Below are 20,342 nucleotides of genomic sequence, written 5' to 3'. Positions count from 1 at the left end.
GCCCAGTTCTCTCCTCGTCTTCTCGTCAATTTTGGAGGGATGTCCTGTTGTTGGTAATGTCGCTGTTGTGTTATATTTTTTTCCACTTGTTGATGGTTGTCTTCACTGTGTACCGTGGTATATCTAATGCCTTGGAAATTATTTTGGACCCCTCTCCTGATTGATACCTTTCAACAATGAGACCCTGTTCACGCTTTGTCAGCTCTTTGCGGACCAAGGCTTTTGCTGTCGGATGCCACCAAGAAGATGTCAGGAGAATCCTACAGGGGCAGCTGAACTTTATTTGGGGTTCGTCACAGTCACTTTGACCGATGGCAGGTGTACACTAACTACTACCTAACCTCAGTTAGGATGTGATTGGTTAATTCTGAACACAGCCACATCCCCAATTATAAAAGGGTCTGCACACTTATGCAGCCGGGTTATTGTAAGTTTTGTGTTTTTCTTTTTTTTTTCTTCCCTAAAATGTTTCTGATTGTTTTGCATTTTATTTTTACAGGTTGCAATTTAAAAAAACAAAACGTGGAAAAAGTTCTGAAATGATTTATCTAACATCACAAAAACCTGCCATTTCAACAGCAGCGTGTGTAGACTTTTCATATCCACTGCATGTTATAAATGTGTAATGGGCTTGTATCAGTTATGATTCAAAGGAAAAAAAATCAAACTAGAATAGAAAATATTCTTTATTAGGCCTGATGGATATAGGTTTTGCACATGAAGACAGACATTCAAGCAAAAGCACATTATCCTTATTCTCATTGCATAACAGTCATTACAGGGTGATCAGTTCTGTTAATTACAGGAAGGGCAGAATGACCAGATGTTACCCAAATGAAGTGAAAGAAGTGACAAAAGGGTCAGTGGGGGGAGGGGAGGTGTTGGAGTAATAGATGAAGAGCTGATGAGGGTGTTTCCAGGATTTGGGGACATTCAGGGCTTAGCCCAGACTTATGTACGAGGGTCCGGGGGGAGGGGGATCCTCCCCCGGAAAGTATTTTTGACAACAAGCTCTAATTTGATGCTTTTTTAATGCTCTCTGGCACCTTATTTACATTCAGAGTACATGTCTTAATCACTGAGCAATTGAAATGTGTTCCTCAAAAACTGTTGTTTACTCACCAGTTTAATTATGGATTGTGATGTTAAAACTATCAGTAGCTGTTAGTAATTAGTATTAGCATTGAGTAGAAGCCGAGTACTTCACGACTGCTATCATTAAACATTTATTCACATGCTGCAGTACCAGACTGGAGTATTTATGTTAATATTAGTTTATTGGAATATTAAATTTTCTTTCTCACTCACACTCACACACACAGGGCGGTATGAATCAGGAGGTAGAGCGGGTTGTCTAGTAGTTGGAAAGTCACTGGTTTGATCCCCAGCTCCTCCAGAGAGTGTGTTGAAGTGCCCTTGAGCAAGACGTAGAACCCCTAACTGCTCCTGAGGAGCCTCCACCATCAGTGTGTGAATGGGGGTGTGAATGGGTGAATGTGAGGCGTACATTGTAAAGAGCTCTGAGTGGTCGGTAGACTAGACAGCTACTATATAAATGCAGTCCATTTACCATTTGCTCTGGATAGGATGGAGAAAAAGGCTAAATGTTGGCAAGAAATAGTGGAGGCACTTCAGCAACCCAGTGAGTAGCTGGTTAGCATTCCCCAGTAGCATTAGCCACAACATCCATCCATCCATCCGTTATCCTAACTTGCTGTCAGAGTCACGGGGGTGCTGGAGCCTATCCCAGCAGTCACTGGGCAGCAGGAGGGGAGACACCTTGGACAGGCCGCCAGGCCACCACAGGGCTGACACACACACACACACACACACACACACCTATATTGTTTTTTGTATTGTATATAGTATATTGTAGGTCTTGTATTGTGTTATTGTATTGCATATTGTAGGTCTTGTATCTACTGTTGTATTGCACACAGTATTGTATTTATTGTGCGTTCTGTTTAGTTATTGTGCTGTACTGGGCTGCACCAAGAACACCGAGTAATATTCCTAGTGCATGTGATGTACCCTGGTGAATAGAGGGGATTCTGATTTATTTTGTTTTAAAGGAATGCACAAAAGACTGAAGACTGTGTCACGTTTTCTTTTTGCTTGTTTACTGAACCAGATATAGCCAGGACGGCTCCCGAAGACAAAGGCGGTGGTGGGATTTAGCTCCAGCGCATCTGAAGTTTGGGAGGGAGACATCCATCTACACTATTTCTATGCGTCGCTGTTTCACCAGCTGTTTCGGCCTCCGTCTTCCGACTTTGCCGAGGAGGCCTTGCCAGTTCTTCCCTGTGGTAAAACAGGGTTGAGAGAGTTGAAAAGGTTACGTCTGAAGAACCATAGTCATCTATAGTCGCTGGTTTTACAGCACATCACTGAGCTCTAAAGCGAAATGATCTTTCCCCTCGTCTCCTTCAAGAGGATCGGAGGCCAGGTCCACCACAGAACAACGCCACCTCAGCTGGTAGAGAGAACGTACTTACTAATCATTTTCTTTTTTTATTTTCCCCCCTTTTTCTCCCCAATTGTACCCGTCCAATTACCCCACTCTTCCGAGCCGTCCCGGTCGCTGCTCCACCCCCTCTGCTGATCTGAGGAGGGCTGCAGACTACCACATGCCTCCTCTGATACATGCGGAGTCGCCAGCCGCTTCTTTTCACCTGACAGAGAGGAGTTTCACCTGAAGGATGTAGCACATGGGAGGATCACGCTATTCCCCCCAGCCCCCCCCGAACAGGCACCTCGACCGACCAGAGGAGGCGCTAGGGCAGCATCCAGGAGACATACCCACATCCGGCTTCCCTCCCACAGATACGGCCAATTGTGTCTGTAGGGATGCTCAACCAAGACGGAGGTAACACGGGGATTCGAACCGGTGAGCCCCGTGTTGGTAGGCAACGGAATAGACCACTACGCTACCCGGATGCCCCATAACAATCATTTTAACCCAGCTTTTATAAACATGTAAACAGTGGACCTACAGTAATTTTAATTAAGCAATGGTTACCTGTATTCAGTGTGCCGAATATATCACTAGACAAGATGGAAACCTACCTGCGTCTGTAGGCGTGCTTACAAGCGACGGGGGCTGGAGCGGGCGCTCTGTACTCCCAGGTTCCTCTCTAATTATCTTCAGGTTACAGTTCCATTCTTTCCACTTAATCTCTTCCACCCTACAGCAATAATAATAATAATATAAATTACAATAGCTAACAATGATAAAAACTAGTGATAGCCATAATAGTTACTGCCACTTTGCCCACCACTGTGACCATAACTAAAAAACAAACAAAACACAAACAAAAACAAGCCTGGAACAAGTGTTTGAAAACCCCCCGAAGGCATGACTCGAACTTCCAGCTGAGTAAAAGTGCATAGGCTAACCTGAGGCACCAGTGTTTCTCCTGCTTCCCATGCTTGGTGTCCAGTTCCTTCTCCTCCCCGGAGCGCAGCCGGGTCCTCAGACACAGAGGCAGACGCTGCTCTATGTCCAGGGTGGTGACACCTCTCTGATCACACACACACACACACACACGCCAGATCTGGAGTTAGCAAGTGGGGTATCTACAGGTGTGTACTTGTGTGTGGCTTGCATACAGGCATGTTTGCCATTTGTAACCTGGAGATTCCAGATGCTGGCGCTCTCCTGGGCTGTGTTCTCCACAGTGCTGCTCATCAAGGCGATGAGCATGTTGAAGAGCAGGATGTAGGTTAACACGATGTAGAGGATAAGAAGCAGGTAATAAACCAGCTTATACTTGTACCTGATGGATGACAGTTGGTTAACGTGAGTTAGGACGAGCGAGTCGTGCTTTAAGTGAGTGTAACAGTCCTCTCTGTCAATTTAACAAATGTGTACATCTTCACACACCCCCCCCCCATGTCCATGGGATTGGCCAAAGATTGTGGGCTTCTTTTTATTTTATTTATTGGGGGGGGTCCCCCTTTTTCTTCCCAATTGTAATTAACCAATTACCCCACTCTCCAGAGCCGTCGAGGTCGCTGCTCCACCCCCTCTGCCGAGCCGGGGAGGGCTGCAGACTACCACATGCCTCCTCCCATACATGTGGAGTCGCCAGCCGCTTCCTTTCACCTGACAGTGAGGAGTTTCACCAGGGGGACGTAGTGCGTGGGAGGATCACGCTACGCCTCCCAATTCCCCCTCCCCCCTGAATAGGCACCCCAGCCGACCAGAGGAGGCGCTAGTGCAGCGACCAGGACACATGCCCACATCCGGCTTCGTACACACAGACACGGCCAATTGTGTCTGCATAGGAGGTAACACGGGGATTCGAATCGGCGATCCCCATGCTGGTAGGCAACGGAATAGCCACCCGGACGCCCGACTGTGGAATTCTTTGGGAGGTTGATCAATCATAAATTGATTTCTCTCCAATGCTCTATCTGAATTTACTGTTTAAAATGTTCCATTACACAGTACTAGATGCCATATGTAAAATAAACTGCTGATAGGGTTTCATCCCAGAACACTTTGGAAATCCTGATTTTCACTGGTCGGTACTAGAAAAGTGCCCACTGTTGCTATTCGCTAAGCAATGCCGTGTGAGGGTCTCAGCAAAGCTGTTATCTTTAGTAATGTGGGCAACACTTGATAACGCTCTTAGCAACAACAATTTTGATTTTGTATATGTATGATTTTTTTTTTTTTTACAAATACCATTTTGGGAATGATATTGTTACTATATCTACCTCTCTGTAAACTGCAGGTCTCCCATGCCGATGGTGAACTTAAAGAGCTCCAGGATGGTGTCAGCCATGTACGTGCTGTTGGCATTCTTGTGGCCCTCATCCTCGGATGGAGACGGCTCTGTAAGCTGGGTCACTATTGCTGTAAAGATGGGACAGGACTGAGTGGGTTGCAGGTATCCCCCATTTTCTCCCCAACTGTATCCGGCCAATTACCCCACTCTTCCGAGCTGTCCTGGTTGCTGTTCCACCCCCTCAGCCGATCCGGGGAGGGCTGCAGACTACCACATGCCTCCTCCGCTATGCTATGTGGAGTCGCCAGATGCTTCCTTTCACCTGACAGTAAGGAGTCTCGCCAGGGGGACGTAGCGCATGGGAAGATCACGCTATTCTCCCCAGTTCCCCCTCCCCCCTGAATAGGTGCCCCGACCGACCAGAGGAGGCGCTAGTGCAGCGACCAGGACACATACCCACATCCGGCTTCCCAGCCGCAGACACGGCCAATTGTGTCTGTACGGACGCCCGACCAAGCCGGAGGTAACACGGGGATTCAAACCGGCGACCCCGGTGTTGGTAGGCAACGGAATAGACCGCTACTACACGGGCGTCCGGGTTGCAGTTACTTAAATACCAAGGTATATATTCATTTTGCTGTGTGTGGTGAACAGAAATCTGCGAAGAAACTTGCTTGGATGCAAAAATAAAAATCAAGGAATGTAATGTATTCGAGGACAGGTTCATCACCCTGTGGGCTGTGAAACATGTTCGGCCCCCAGGAGAACAGCATGTAACCCTCCGATTCATACGTGTAACAATGTGGAAAGCACCAAAAACTGGGGTTCACGAGACTTTCACGTGACACAATAAATGACAGGAGAGCTGAAGCACCTGCTGCGAAGCCAAAGAGGAAGACAACGTAGACGAAGAGAAATGGCAGGATGTCACCCACAAGTACCTGAGGACGGCAAAAGAAAGATGGAGTGAGTTAAGACATCAGTGAAATTGTAGCGAAAGCCTGCAACCCTGGTAGTGACGGTGCTACACAATACCCACTGAGCTACACAGAGCTGGGGGCTCCCTAAACCTGGCAGTATTAGCACCATGCTACACTGAAGATGACAATTTGTATGATGAGAATCACAGCATAATACAGGCTCTTAGTGTGTTATAACGCAAGCATAGTGTGCTATAACCTATGCAGCAAGTTAGTCAGACATGTGCACAGTCTGAGGATCTTTTCATAAAAGAAGAGTGCTTGTGTATACACCGATAAGCCAAAACATTAAAACCACTGACAGGTCAGTGAATAACATTGATTATCTTGTTACAGTGGCACCTGTCAAGGGGTGGGATATATTAGGCAGCAGGTGAACAGTCAGTTCTTGAAGTTGATGTGTTGGAAGCAGGAAAAATGGGCACGCGTAAGGCTCTGAGTGACTTTGACAAGCGCCAAATTGTGATGGCTAGACGACCGGGTCAGAGCATCTCGAAAATGGCAGGTCTTGTGGGCTGTTCCCGGTATGCAGTGGTCAGTACCTACCAAAAGTGGTCCAAGGAAGGACAACCGGTGAACCGGCAACAGGGTCATGGGCACCCAAGGTTCGTTGATGCATGTGGGGAGCAAAGGCTAGACCAGGGGTGGGCATCATGATCCAGAAAGGGCCGGTGTGGGTGCAGGTCTTTGTTCCAACCAAGCAGTTACACACCTGATTCTATTAGTCAACCAATAGTCTTTGCTACCTTGATTTGTAGACTCAGGCATGTAACTGCTTGGTTGGAACAAAGACCTGCTCCCACACCGGCCCTTTCTGGATCATGTTGCCCATCCCTGGGCTAGACAGTCTGGTCCGATCCCACGGAAGAGCTACTGTAGCTCAAATTGCTGAAAAAGTTAATGCTGCCTTTGATAGAAAGGTGTCAGGACACACAGTGCATCACAGCTTGCTGTGTATGGGGCTGCATAGCCACAGACTGGTCAGAGCGCCCATGATGACCCCTGTCCACCACCGAAAGCACCTACAATGGGCACGTGAGCGTCAAAACTGCACCACAGAGCAATGGAAGAAGGTGACCTGGACTGATGAATCATGTTTTCTTTTACATCATGTGGACAGCCGGGTGTGTGTGTGTGTGTGTGTGTGTGTGTGTGTGTGTGTGTGTGTGTGTGTGTGTGTGTGTGTGTGTGTGTGTGTGTTGTTTACCTAGGGAAGAGATGGCACCAGGATGCACTACAGGAAGAAGGCAAGCCAGTGGAGGCAGCGTGATGTTCTGGGCAAAGTTCTGCTGGGAAACCTTGGGTCCTGGCATTCATGTTTTGACACATGCCATCTACCTAGATATCGTCACAGACCAGGTACACCCCTTCATGACAACGGTATTCCCCGATGGCAGTGACCTCTTTCAGCAGGATAATGCACCCTGCCACACTGCACACATTGTTCAGGAATGGTTTGAGGAACATGACAAAGAATTCAAGGTGTTGCCTTGGTGTCCAAATTCCCCAGATCTCTATCTGATCGGGCATCTGTGGGATGTGCTGGAAAAACGAGTCTGATCTCAAGACTTAAAGGATCTGCTGCTAATGTCTTGGTGCCAGATACCAAAGGACACCTTCAGAGGTCTTGTGGAGTCCATGCCTGGATGGGTCAGAACTGTTTTGGCGGCACGAGGGGGACCTAAATATTAGGTAGGTGGTTTTAATGTTTTAGCTGATCGGTGTATATGAGACAGAAGTTAGCAAGAAAAGATGGTTAACTCATTCCCCGGATGCCATAGTTGGCTTATACGTCTTGAGGTCTTGCTAAAATCAGACACATCTACAATACAATATTTGAGGTGCACTCGCCCACTTAGAGTCTATATTATAATACTATCTCAGTGCTGTGTGAGCTATCACTGTATTATTAGGCACATTTACAGTTTCTTTCCAAGAGCACTGATATAGGGTAGGGCAGGCGATAAGCCTCCACTAAGTATTTTTCCCTCCCACAGTGCTACAGTTCATTAATAATTCAGTGACATTCATAACACATGAAATGTGGATTTAAACATTTAAGTATAATAAAACCCTCTGTCCTTAATTTCCTTAAGCAAAAATCTGTCCATCTGTTGTTTCTTCTTATTGTTTTTACTTTTTGTGGTACACTAAAATGGCACCCTTACATTGAACCCACTATTAACCTCTAATATATATATATGTATACATACATACATACATACATACATACATACATACATACATACATACATACATACATAAATACATACATACATACATACATACATACATACACAATCACACACTCAGACTTTCACACCAGGGTTTGTAACCCACTGGGGTCAACTCAAACCCCTTCCTCGCCTCCCCTCCCCTCACCTGGGTTCATATCCTGCCCCAACACACATATATCTTACCCTAACCAGAGTTTGCATTCACCCTTTTAGCTAATTTTTTTGTATTTATCTTGTATGTTGTTAATTATATACATGCTATGCACTTTTGTTATGCAGATTTTCATGTATTGCTATTCTCGTATAAAGTGCATACTGTAGCAATTTATGTATGAAATGTGCCACATAAATAATGTTTGACTGACTGACATATGCATGTCTCCTGCTTCTTTAGCACCTAGCAACAACTACTGACCTCAGTGAGAAAAAATTCACCTATGTATCTGAAGCTTTGGCTAGTAGCTGAAACATCTGCACTAAAGTAACTTCAGTGTAGATATCCATATACCTTCTGTATCATGACGCTGTAGACCCCCATGTGCTTGAGACCCCTTGAGAAGTAGAGCAGATTGATCCAGCTGAGAGCCAGACTCAATACCAGAAACCCAAGATACTCCGGACACCCAGATATATACAGACCAGCTGATACCAAGAAGAGAAAACCCTGCATGCAACTACACAGCAAAGACACAGAGATCTGAGACACACCAGTTTTGAATGTATGAAGAAGCAAAATCAGATCTATGGTACTCCCCCAAAAAACTGTGTTTTTCAGAGAGTGAGAGAATGGTATGACAGAGAGAGAAGCATAAGTAGATAGAGAGGCTGGAGTGCCACCAAAATGTTTTGCATTTTTGTTGCCATGCAGTCTATCAATAATGCATAATGGAGTTTAACAACTCACAATAACTTACAATAACAAATCATAGTATCCATCAATCAGCAGAGTATGCAGCTTTGGACGCTTCCTCAACAAGTCCCATATCTACGGAACAGACAATCAGGAATTAATAAACTGGACTTTGGAAAATTGATTTACCCTTCTTCTTTTTTTACTTTTCTCAGTAAATGTACTATTCCTTTATCAAACAATTGCATATTTAAATAAAAGATTGTTTAGATTTTTATTCAGTTACTTTATTTGCTTTTTTAAAAAAAAGAAAAATCACACATAAGTCAGTACATACCCCACAAAAAAAAAAGTAGCAGGATGCCAACAGTGTGAAAAATTGTCCTAAAACAACAAGGTATCCAGCTGAGGTATGTTCAATGGGGAATGGAGGCTGAAAATAAGAAAGCACCACTAAATATGAGTTAAAATTTTTAAGGGTTATTTTGTAACATTACAATTTTTTTAAAAATAATTTTATTTCTAGTTTTTCCCCTTATCCCACCCGATTAACCCAATGGCATATGGCCGGACCTCTCGGAATAACTCCCCTGGCTCATGTTTCCACAGGAAGGAGATAGTCGTAACACCAGCTCCCTTCAAACTCGTGTCGGCTGCTCTCGCCATTTTACACGCTGAAGCCTCGCATGGATTACATTACCCTCAGGCCGCGAAGGAGACGTTGGGAGAATGCTTTCAGTTGCTTGGCTGCAGGCGCCCGGGTGGGCCAGAGGGGTCGCTGGAGAACGACGAGTCCCCGAACACTACACCGATCTACACCCACTATCCCTCGGGTAAGGGTGGCCTAATGAATGCCTTACCCCGTGGACGCTCTGGCCGGGACCCTGTAACGTTCCAATTTTAATCATTTAAGCTGCTCACTCACTGTACACTACTCAGAGCATCCGCTAAACATCTTACATGCCGATAGTCCTTTTTGATAATTATTAGATGCTGTGTGGAAATATGAAAAATGTATTGGAAAAATAATACAACATAAGTGCACTATTGGCACCATGTCGCTTCTACTTTCCTAGAACCTAGAATTGATGGCTTTAAAAATGTCCCCCCCACCCCCCACCCCTACATCACATCGCCAAAAGTTGCCTAGTGCTTAGGTGTCAGTGGATAACCGGTTAGTTACCTAGTTGAACTATGGACCTAGTTTGTGACTCTAACATGCTGCCACTGAAAGGTTATAAGCCAGTCTTTTTCGATACATGGCAATGTATCGAAAACTGTAATAGTGGGATTGTTCCTCACCGTGTCGTCTTTGTTGCTGTGGGCAATGGCGGTGAAGGTGGCTAGGTAGATGGAGTAGACAATGAAGTGAACCAGGAAAATTCGCCAAACAAACTGGTTCCACTTCGCATCCAACAGGCCACACAGTGGTTCCACCTGCAACATCTCAGGGCGATTCTGACAGAGGATTTCTTTTTGTTAATTTGGTTTCGTTATGCCGGGATAAGACTACACGATTTCAGCCCGACATTGACACGATTTTTTTGTCGTCGCTGACAAGTAGCCAGCGTCGGGGCCGATTATGAACGGCGGGACAGCGAACGGGCGTCTTTAGCCCGTGTGACGTGACATGATCGAAGAACAGCGACGTGGCGTCTGGGACGCCCAACGACACCCCGACGAAAAGTCTAGCGCGTCAGAATTCTCTGTATTTTCCCGCCTGGTCTGACGTCTCGTGTTCCTTGACGTTGACCAATAGGATGACAGGGTGCTTTCTGGCGCACAAATACGTAAACATGGCAAAGAGAAGGAGAGAGTCTGTTGTAGGCTGGAACGACGAAACCGAGGAAAGGTCGGTTGAGCAGTGGCAACAATACCCCTGCCTTTTTGACGTGTCCTCGAGGGAGGACCATGACAAGAGTAAAAAAAAAAAAAGATGGGCTAAATGTTGGCGAGAAATAGCGGAGGCACTTCAGCAACCCGGTGAGTAGTTGGTTAAGCTATGCTAGGTTAGCATTCCCAGTAGCACTAGCCACAACAGCGTCCACAATCCGTTTTTCTTTCTTTTCTTTTTGGCGTTGGAACACAAGACCACCAGCACAGCTTCATACGTAGCTTTTCTGTAGCCATGTTTGACAATTTCTTGACACTCCTCCCCGACGACCTATTAAATGGTCAGGGTAACACTTGTAGTGTTGCCAGTCTCCTGGCCAAGACACGGCAAGAATTACTACAGCATGATTGCCTAATATGACATGTCCAAAGGAGTTGAATCAAGTGCAACTGGACTCGGTATATATCCGTGAAGACGTTTCACCTCTCATCCAAGAGGCAGGCGAAACGTCTTCACGGATATATACCAAGTCCAGTTGCACTTGATTCAACTCCTTTAGATAACCATGACCTGGATGAATGAGAACATTCACAGACTAATCTGACATGGTGACCATCGTGAAAGACTAAAGTATCGTGTAGTCTGATCCCGGCTTTAGACAACAATGAAAAAGCTGGAGTAATAGGAAAGTCCCCAATTTCAATGATAAAACATAAAAGAGGCAAAAAAAAATGCATGTGAAAGAAGAGGCTTTTTTTCTTTCTTTTTTAAATAATTGGCAAAAATACACCAAAGACAAATGGCTTTATCACAGGACAACGTAGGACTAGTACAGTGATTTTAGTGCTAATGGTACAAAAAGTAATGAAAGGAATTCCCATACTCACAGGGATATCGCTGTTGTACACAACCATTTCTAGAACAGACATGGGGTCATCATAGGTGTCCAAGGACTTCAAGTCATAGAGTGAGGAATGGACCGGCCCATATCTCCATTCCGTGAATTTGCGGGACAGATGCGTTGTCTCCATGTCTGAAAACTCGCGGCATAAGATGTGTTCAAAAAGCTGGACAGAAAAATAATTAATAAGCCGTGGTGAATACAAACCATAGCAGAGTGTGCACATCCTGATTTCTGCAAGAGACGGTCTCGGAGCAACATGATGTGTTGACCTTTGGATAACCCTAACCGTGACCCTGACCCTAACTGTATTTGAGTCTGAATCTGATTGGGTAAATGATGCAACAGCCCAGGGACATTGTGTCAAATGTTAATATGAGAACATCTTTTACTTGCAGAAACCAGGAAATTGTAGGTACAGGTGTGCTAATCTAAAAACTCTTGAGCTGCTTTTTAGCAAGGTGCTTAGTTCAAAACTGCTCCTTTGGAGCTAGCCAGTTACCAACAGTAGAAGACTATAGTCGTACTAGTCAGCTTCCAGGTGTGTATCAATGAACTATCTATGGCAGTTACTTAAAGGAAAATTACCCCAATCTTGCCCGTTTTGGCTGCCAGTTTAAGAGGTGTCAATCCCTCTTTGTTCTGTTCATCTTCCAGCTTCAAGGTATGGTCTAGTCTCACTGTGACGGTCAAAATGTGGTCATACATCACAGTTATAAACTCTGTATTCTCTTTGGTGTTGTCTGCCACCACTACCAGAGCGTGTAACACAGTGTTGCCTTTGGAATCCTTCTCTGTCACTTCAGCTTGTTTGTGGTTATTTGTCAGCAGGAAGTCCACTATTTCAGGTTGATTGGTGCAGGCTGCCAGTGACAGAGGAAGTTCTCCTGTAGAAGTCGAGGATTCAGTAAGAATTAGTTGAAATAAATTCCCACCCCGGTCTTCCCTCTACTTTTTGTAATTGAGACAGCTTTTGTGTTATTAATAACAATTTTGCCAGTGAAGCACTTTTACAAAAATAGATTTAAAATGTTAACAACTTGCTTCCAACTCAAGACAAACAAAAGACAAACAGGGATGCAAAAGACAATAAATAAAAGTGCTAAAAAATAGTCATTACAGTGAAAAATGTGATAAAAAAATTGGCTGATGTCAGAGTTTTCATAAATAAATAAACAATAATAAAGGATGTAAGAGTTGTGTTGTATAAACAACAGAAAAAAACAATAGTTTAATAATGAAAAGTTAGTATCACATATAATGGCAAAGTAACAGACTCACCGAAATAGAAGCTAGGTTGGATTAGGTTGTCATTATGAAGCTGGAAGAATTTCCCACAGGCTTTAGCATCCACGTTAGCTCCTTTCTCAACTAATTTTTTGACGCAGTCAATGCTCCTCCTTTCAATGGCAATGTGGAGGGCAGTTTGACCTAGATGGTAAGTATTTCTTGCTTGTTAAAGTAATGTTTTGTTTTGACATAAAACCAAACTGAAGGGTTTTACTTCAGTATGAAATAACCTGGAAAAGATACATTATCCTTTTAACCCTTAGATGCATAGTTCATTCTGCTATCTTCCGTGAATGGGTCACCAATCCTCCGCAATAGAATAAACACCATTTGCAAATGCATCCTCTTCATGGTTTTGCAAAAATAATTATGAATTCCACAAAAGAATATTTCAGTGTTGGTAATGTTTTTTAATGATTTTAAAAGCATAGAGTTAGAAACTAGTATGAAAAAAAACCCCAAAACAATGGCAAAGTTAACCATGTTCACTATAAACATCACAATAAATATAAAAGCCACTATGTAATAATATGATAACATATATAACAACATTGAGGATGCTTTGTGTTAGCATGTCATATGTAAAGCAGCCATGCTATCAATTCAGGTGAAAGACAAAACCAAGAGAATGTTTTGAATGGCACATTAATCCTAAAACTGAAAAGTGTGTCATCACCAATCAATAAATTTGTATATGAAATCATTATCTATCATGAAATCATCAAACTAGTAACCTAACTACTTGTAGGCTAGTTGCGATGCAAGCAAGCAAGCAAATAAGTCTCATGCACATCAAGCTACTCAGTCATGTCAACATCAACAACCCCCAAAGTCATGTAAAAAAAAATAAAAAAGGTATTGTGTTAATGTTACCCAGCTATACGCTTAAGTGATGGTGATCTTTCACCCAACACTTATCAATGTTGTGTTAAAAAAGAATCTACAATAATGTTAGCTGGCTTGGTAAGCTATCAGCAACCTTGGGTATTAGGTAGTTGTGGACTTATTTGATGATCTTTCACACAATGGTAACAATGCACAGATGTTGTGTAAAAAAACCTGGATCAAATTCCTGGAAAAAGCATGGATTAAATGTAAATTTGCCTTGCAGTGTAAAATAATGTCGCTGAGTGGTGATAGTGTTGACATTTGCAGTGTGGCTAACGGAACAGGAAATCCTGATAAAGATGAAAGTTCCCTGTAAACTTCCATCAATAAATATGGTTTATTTTTGGCCTATTTAATGTAATATGAAAACTTTATCTTAAAAAATAAAAAAGGAATGAGGGAACATCAATACCAGATTTCAGAGAATATTCATTCATTCATTCATTATCCAAACCGCTTATCCTTACTCAGGGTTGAAGGGATGCTGGAGCCTAGCCCAGCAGTCATTGGGTGGCAGGCAGGGAGACACCCTGGACAGACCACCAGTCCATTTCCGACACACACACACATTCACACCTAGGGACAATTCAGTACGGCCGATTCACCTGACCTACATGTATTTGAATTGTGGGAGGAAGCCGGAGCACCCGGAGGAAACCCATGCAGACGTTGGGAGAACATGCAAATTCCACACAGAGAACGACCCGGGACGACCCCCAAGGTTGGACTACCCCGGGGCTCAAACCCAGGACCCTCTTGCTGTGAGGTGACCGCGCTAACCACTGTGCCACTGTGCCATCCAAGCCAAGAATATGACTTGTGAAATATTTTTCATTACAGAGATAGCTGTAGGGCCAGCTTGTGCTTTTGGGGACTAGTTTGTGCTCTTCGGGGACATGTGGAGCTATTGCTGTGTGACCTCCTGCCCCCCCCCCCCCCCCCGGGCTCAGTGTTCCTCTGGGGTTGTGGTGCTTTGGGCTCCGGCTGTTGTCTTGGTCGTGGCATGTCTGCATGACTATGGGGACCATTGGTGGCTGCAGAGGCTGTCTGCTGTCCGGAGGCAGTACGAAAAGTGGCAAATCGCAAAGACCAGAATTTATTTCGATTAATCCTGCCCACTCACTAGTGGACACTTCACATACTCATACATACAGCTAGCAGCTGCCTCACCCACTTCCTGGAACACTCTCTGGCTTACATCCTTCTTCTTAGTCCCCCCCCCCTTTTTTTTTCCTTTTTTTTTTTTGGTGTGGTCTTTTTGTCTCCTTTAACTGCTATCCTAAACTGCTATTGATATGTTTTTGAAAGCCAAACACATTCAAACACATTTGTCGAACACATTCCTTTTTTTTCACCTGTTGAACACGTTAATTTTTTTCACTTGCGGTGATTGTCTCCTTCTTGGAGTAGCAATGCTGATTGGTCGTTTAGCTGATCAAACATGCAGAAGAGGGGGACCGGTGGTGGCTGCAAATGTATAACAAAAACCCTGCGCTCCTGTCATCCCGCAGATCATGAAAAGGATGAAGTTATCATAAGCAGTTCTTGATAATTAATAAAGATTGCCTTTGCAGGTGGAGAACCTGAGCTCCACTACACTTGCAGATTAACTCTGTCTAGGACATATTGGCATACTAACTCCCTGTGTTGTACGTCAAGCCTGCTGACAGCACAGATAAAAATAATAAATAAATAAATAAGAAAAAGCTATTTTGGATATAGCTCCAGTGTTTCATTAATCGTTTAGGCATTCGATTTGATTGACTAACGGATTACACTTTTTAGAAAGGGGGGAATTCTTATGAATATCCACTACTACTACTACTACTACTTTCTGCTGGTCCCGTTAGGGGTTGCCATAGCGGATCATCCGTTTCCATCTCTTCCTGTCCTCTGCATCTTCCTCTGTCATGCCAGCCACCTCATGTCCTCCCTCACCACATCCATAAACCTCCTCTTTGGCCTTCCTCTTCATCTTCCCTGGCAGCTCCATATTCAGCATCCTTCTCCTAATATACCCAGCATCTCTCCTCCACACATGTCCAAACAATCTCAATCTTGCCTCTCTTGCTTTGTCGCCAAACCGTCCAACCTGAGCTGTCCCTCTAATATACTCATTCCTAATCCTGTCCTTCTTCGTCACTCCCAATGAAAAGTTTAGCAGGGAATTCTTGTGAATATAAACATAAGGAAATAGTTTCTTTCCAAAATTGATAATTTATGTTTTGAGATATACGCTGTGTGTGTTGTAAATTTTGTCATGTGCTGTACCTAAGTAGGCTAGACAAAGAGCAGCACTGGCTATTGACTATCATCTTCTATGAAATATACCAACAAAAGAAAATCAACAAAGACAATCATTACCTTGGTAGAGGCAGTCTGTGTAGGGAACATTCACAAGGTCTACGATATCTCCCATCCTATCTGAGATGTCCAGGAGATATTCCACCATATCCGTTTTTTCCTCTCTCATATTTAGAAGAGCCTTCATCAGAGCGGTTTTACCATTTGATTGATCTAAGACATTGAAATGTTGTATATTTGATGTTAAATTATGCTGAAAGACTAATGGGTCAAACTAGCTGTGAGCTAACGAACCATTTTCACTTAAAGGGGGAGTCCACTTTTTGGGGGTTTTGGCTATTTTCTTGAGTCTACTCCATTGCCCCAGACCATTTTACCCGTGCTTAGAATCTGAACGTAATTATGAATAGGCACTCAGCATGACCAGTATGTGCGGACATGGAAGCAACCGGGGCAGCGATCTCATCCTCTGAAAGAGCAACAAAACTCGCCTCCAGTGACTCCAAAGCAACATGGCTAATATGAGCATTCTTGGCTTGTACAATTTAATATTATCAGATTATTAATGCTTGTTCTGCCTTTTTGCAATTTCTGAATCTCTCGCTGAGGTTTGTTCAAAGTAGGGAAAATGAGCAATAAAGGATATTTATTTTTAATCACAAAAAAAGGCTAGAAAGTCACTCGTACAAGCCAAGAATACATAAATTAGCTATGTACATTGTTTTGGAGTGCATTTTGTTGCTTTTTTAGATGATTTGATCACTGCTCTGTTTGCTTCCATGCCAGCGCTTGCTGCACAGGCTGAGTGCATGTTCATAATTACGTTCAGATTTTATGAAGGGGAACAAGGGTCTAAGGCAATGTAGTATGTCCCCTAGGCCCAATAAAATCCAATTTATTATACAGAGGTAAATAATTTCATTTTCAGTGGAGAGCTGTCCAAGAAACCCTCATCAAAACAAAAAATAAGGACTGCGGACAAGTCATATTGAGGTACATAGTGAAAAACAAATCATAACCTCAATATCATTGAATGTGAGTGAAAAGTCACAAGTTCATTGTATAAGTCCTCCTCAGAGCAGGGTTGTTCTAGGCCACCATTTTGAGATTTTTTTTTCTTCTTCACAATAATTTATAATGGTGAGTTCTTACACAATGAGTCGGAGAGCCGTAAATTGTTCTGACACAGGTATGTCTCCAAACCCTCCAGCTTTCTGATATCACCGCTGGCCACGGCCTCAAACAGCACTTTGATGGAAAACTTCTCCCTTAGTTGTTCATCGTTGGGAGACTCTGTCCCTAAAAGCTCCCTACAAAATAATGAAATAGCATTTCTATAAATATAAACATTACACAATATGTTATGATATAATATATTAGATATATTAAATATGGCATTTTTAATTTATATGTTTATGCAGCTTTCTATCTATCTATCTATCTATCTATCTATCTATCTATCTATCTATCTATCTATCTATCTATCTATCTATCTATCTATCTATCTATCTATCTATCTATCTATCTATCTATCTATCTATGTCTACAGTGAAATATCTTGCTACCCTTTGTAATTGCAAACAAAAATACTCTTAGAATCTGAGAGATGGTGACATCTTACCTGGCATAACTTTGCTTGAATCGGCACTGTTTTTTGACGAGCCCTATTTTTTCCTGGTTGTTGGAGTCCATGGGTGCTTTTTGCCCCCTGAGGAGGCCACAGGTCATGGTAGACAACAGAGAGTCTCTCCTCGCCTTCTTCCTCGCTAACCGATCCCGATCTCTCTCCTCTGGCTGTCTGGGATCACACTCCATACGCCACTTACTTGGCATCGACTTGGTCCCTCTCAATCTCCTCTACAAACCGTGGCACATGAGGCAGCATGTTAAAGCAATACGGGAAAATTGAGAATTTTTCCAATCAGTCATGGCATACGTGTTTGTTACCGTGGGCTACATTGACTGTTCCAATTGCACAATTTACTCACTTTTAGGAGGTTGCTTGTATCTTACGCTCTAAAATATTTGTTGAGTTGGTCATTACATTTTTTTTGTTTATTTTATAATTGTCAGTTGTACCCGTCCAATTACCCCACTCCTCCGAGCCATCCCAGTCGCTGCTCCACCCCCTCTGCCAATCCAAGGAGGGCTGCAGACTACCACATGCCTCCTCCGATACATGTGGAGTCGCCAGCCGCTTCTTTTCACCTCACAGTGAGGAGTTTCGCCAGGGGGACGTAGCGCATGGGAGGATCACGCTATTCCCCCCAGTCCCCCCCGAACAGGCGCCCTGACCGATCAGAGGAGGCACTAGTGCAGCGACCAGGACACATACCCACATCCGGCTTCCCACCCACAGACGCGGACAATTGTGTCTGTAGGGACGCCCGACCAAGCCGGAGGTAACATGGGGATTCGAACTGGCGATCCCCATGTTGGTAGGCAATTGAATAGACCGCCACGCCACCCGGATGCCCTATTTTGACTATTATTGATGTCATTTATCTTGTGTTGATGTGGTACTGGGTGGCTATATTGTAATGGAGGAGACATGAATGTTACTGATTGGACATTGGTTTGGATCCAAAGCAAAATAGGAGAAAATATGGGCAAGTAAACTGGCAAGGCCTCTCCTATCCCCCAGTTGCTCTAGTGAAGTCAGTCTACGTGCAGTAAAGGTGCAGTTGCAAAAAGCGTACCCTAGTCGCCAGTGTGTGTAACTTGATGTGGTGTGTGAGGCAGGCATATTGAAAGCAACTGCTCCAGCCCTAATTGACTGCAGGAGAGAAGGGCTTTGACAAGGGCTGAGCTTACATGTGGCTCAATTCACAATATGTTCGCAACAATCTTGTGAACATCCAGCCTCGGTTAGTTCAACAAGCCATCTAGTGTGTGATAAACAGGAACTCTGTTTGTTGCTCCTATCAGCGTGATTTTTTTTCATTTTTTATTCCTATCCATTTCACACTCCTTTAAAAGGAAGATTTTAGACAGCACACTGACTTTAAATTGTTATGGAGGCAAGAACACCAACAATGGCATTCGTCACTGTGACCACACTTAAGTACTTTGTGGTAAAACAGTCAGCACTGGTTTCAAATACCTCGGAACAAGCTCCATCAGCATCTTATGTCATCTATCACAGAAAAGAGCTGCCTCTCTGCTATAATGAGTATGATAACAATAATAATATAATAATCAGCAGCAACAGCAAATGTCAGTCCGAACATTTCATACTATAGAGTGTTTAGTCGCACTTTGGCATACCACAGATAGTCAAACACTTGATGGATGCACAACTGACTAAAAAGTACTTTGGGATACTCACCATTTTACTTGTTACTCTTATCACCCTGTTTGCGCAGTCCGATTAAACTGATAATCAGACATATATGGGGTTTGTTGTGCTTCCTTAATTTCCCTATCTCTTCCTTTTGTTCTTTAGATGGACAGTCTGCGCTGAAGTGGCTGGTGACTGCAGTATCTCTGACAGATGTGTTGTGCCGCGTGTGTGCATGCAGAAATGGGGGCAGGCACAAACCGATGTAAGTGTGTGTCTATGTTAACTTATCTGCGTCAGTGCATCAAGCGGTCTTTCTGTACAACAGAAGTTAGCAAAAGCACTCTGAAGGGTTTCCAAAGAGCATCCTGGCACCACCCATCTTCAGATAAAGTTTTTTTTTTCCCATTATACACTAATGGGGGGAGATTGTGCAAGATAATGCAGTGGATGACTATATCAAAAGCCATCAAATTACTCTGATACAAGGCCCATTAAAGTAATGCATTGCATTCGAGTGCTGAATCATGGAAACAAAACCCTACACGGTTTTAGAAACTCTTCTGCGATTCGTTCTCTGAGTCCAGGGCCTAGAAATCTCGTTCAAAACCAATTGAAATCGTTTGAAACATGTGCGGTTGTCTAGATATAAATGATATTTGCTTTGAAAAGAGCTTTTTTTTAGATTAGAAATAAATAAGAGATCATTTTTTTTTAATCCCATCTCAATAATACCGACGTTACTTCCCCCTTCGTTGTTTCTATCCATTAAAACTGATTGTAAGCCATGTTTTCACCTGCCATTCATGGGTGTCCTGAGATCATTTGATGTTTGTTTTTCACTTTGGATGGCCAGAATGATTTTGGCTGAGCTTATTAATTACAGAGATGAATGCTGTTTGCACACCTCACAGAACTCCTGTTTTCTTAAGGTTTTCTCCTTTGTTCTGAACCTTTCTCCCTTGCTATCATTTATTAAATTAATTTGCATTTGGCCTACATCACACTCAGTAACTGTCATTGTTACATAGTGTTTCTGAGCTAT

General features: G+C 43.4%; 1 protein-coding gene across 1 annotated transcript; it reads right to left on the bottom strand.

Annotated features, from left to right (window-relative positions):
• Positions 1-704: 704 nt before the first annotated feature.
• Positions 705-19,461, bottom strand: LOC130127321 (transient receptor potential cation channel subfamily V member 1-like). The gene is made up of 17 exons (XM_056296926.1): positions 19,346-19,461; positions 17,639-17,874; positions 17,170-17,327; positions 16,078-16,230; positions 12,817-12,966; positions 12,124-12,422; positions 11,522-11,701; positions 10,103-10,258; positions 9,138-9,233; positions 8,865-8,935; positions 8,459-8,624; positions 5,608-5,674; positions 4,723-4,861; positions 3,632-3,776; positions 3,397-3,521; positions 3,067-3,185; positions 705-2,301 (listed from the first exon to the last, which is right to left on the bottom strand). The coding sequence occupies exons 1-17, from the start codon at positions 19,346-19,348 to the stop codon at positions 2,216-2,218; spliced, it is 2,349 nt and encodes a 782-aa protein (XP_056152901.1). The 5' UTR covers positions 19,349-19,461; the 3' UTR covers positions 705-2,215.
• Between the last annotated feature and the right edge of the window lie 881 nt (positions 19,462-20,342).

This window comes from Lampris incognitus, chromosome 17 (genome assembly GCF_029633865.1).
Source record: "Lampris incognitus isolate fLamInc1 chromosome 17, fLamInc1.hap2, whole genome shotgun sequence".
NCBI classification, from domain to species: domain Eukaryota; kingdom Metazoa; phylum Chordata; class Actinopteri; order Lampriformes; family Lampridae; genus Lampris; species Lampris incognitus.
Note: the sequence above shows the minus strand (reverse complement) of the source record. Positions and strands in the feature narration are given on the sequence as shown.

What these genes read in the sequence shown, in the direction of transcription:
- LOC130127321 (XM_056296926.1), bottom strand. An exon ending in CCAACCTAGCTTCTATTTCG is followed by an intron (nt 12,423 to 12,816) that starts GTGAGTCTGTTA and finishes CGACTTCTACAG; the next exon opens with GAGAACTTCCTCTGTCACTG. An exon ending in AAGCACGCCTACAGACGCAG is followed by an intron (nt 2,302 to 3,066) that starts GTAGGTTTCCAT and finishes GTTTTACCACAG; the next exon opens with GGAAGAACTGGCAAGGCCTC.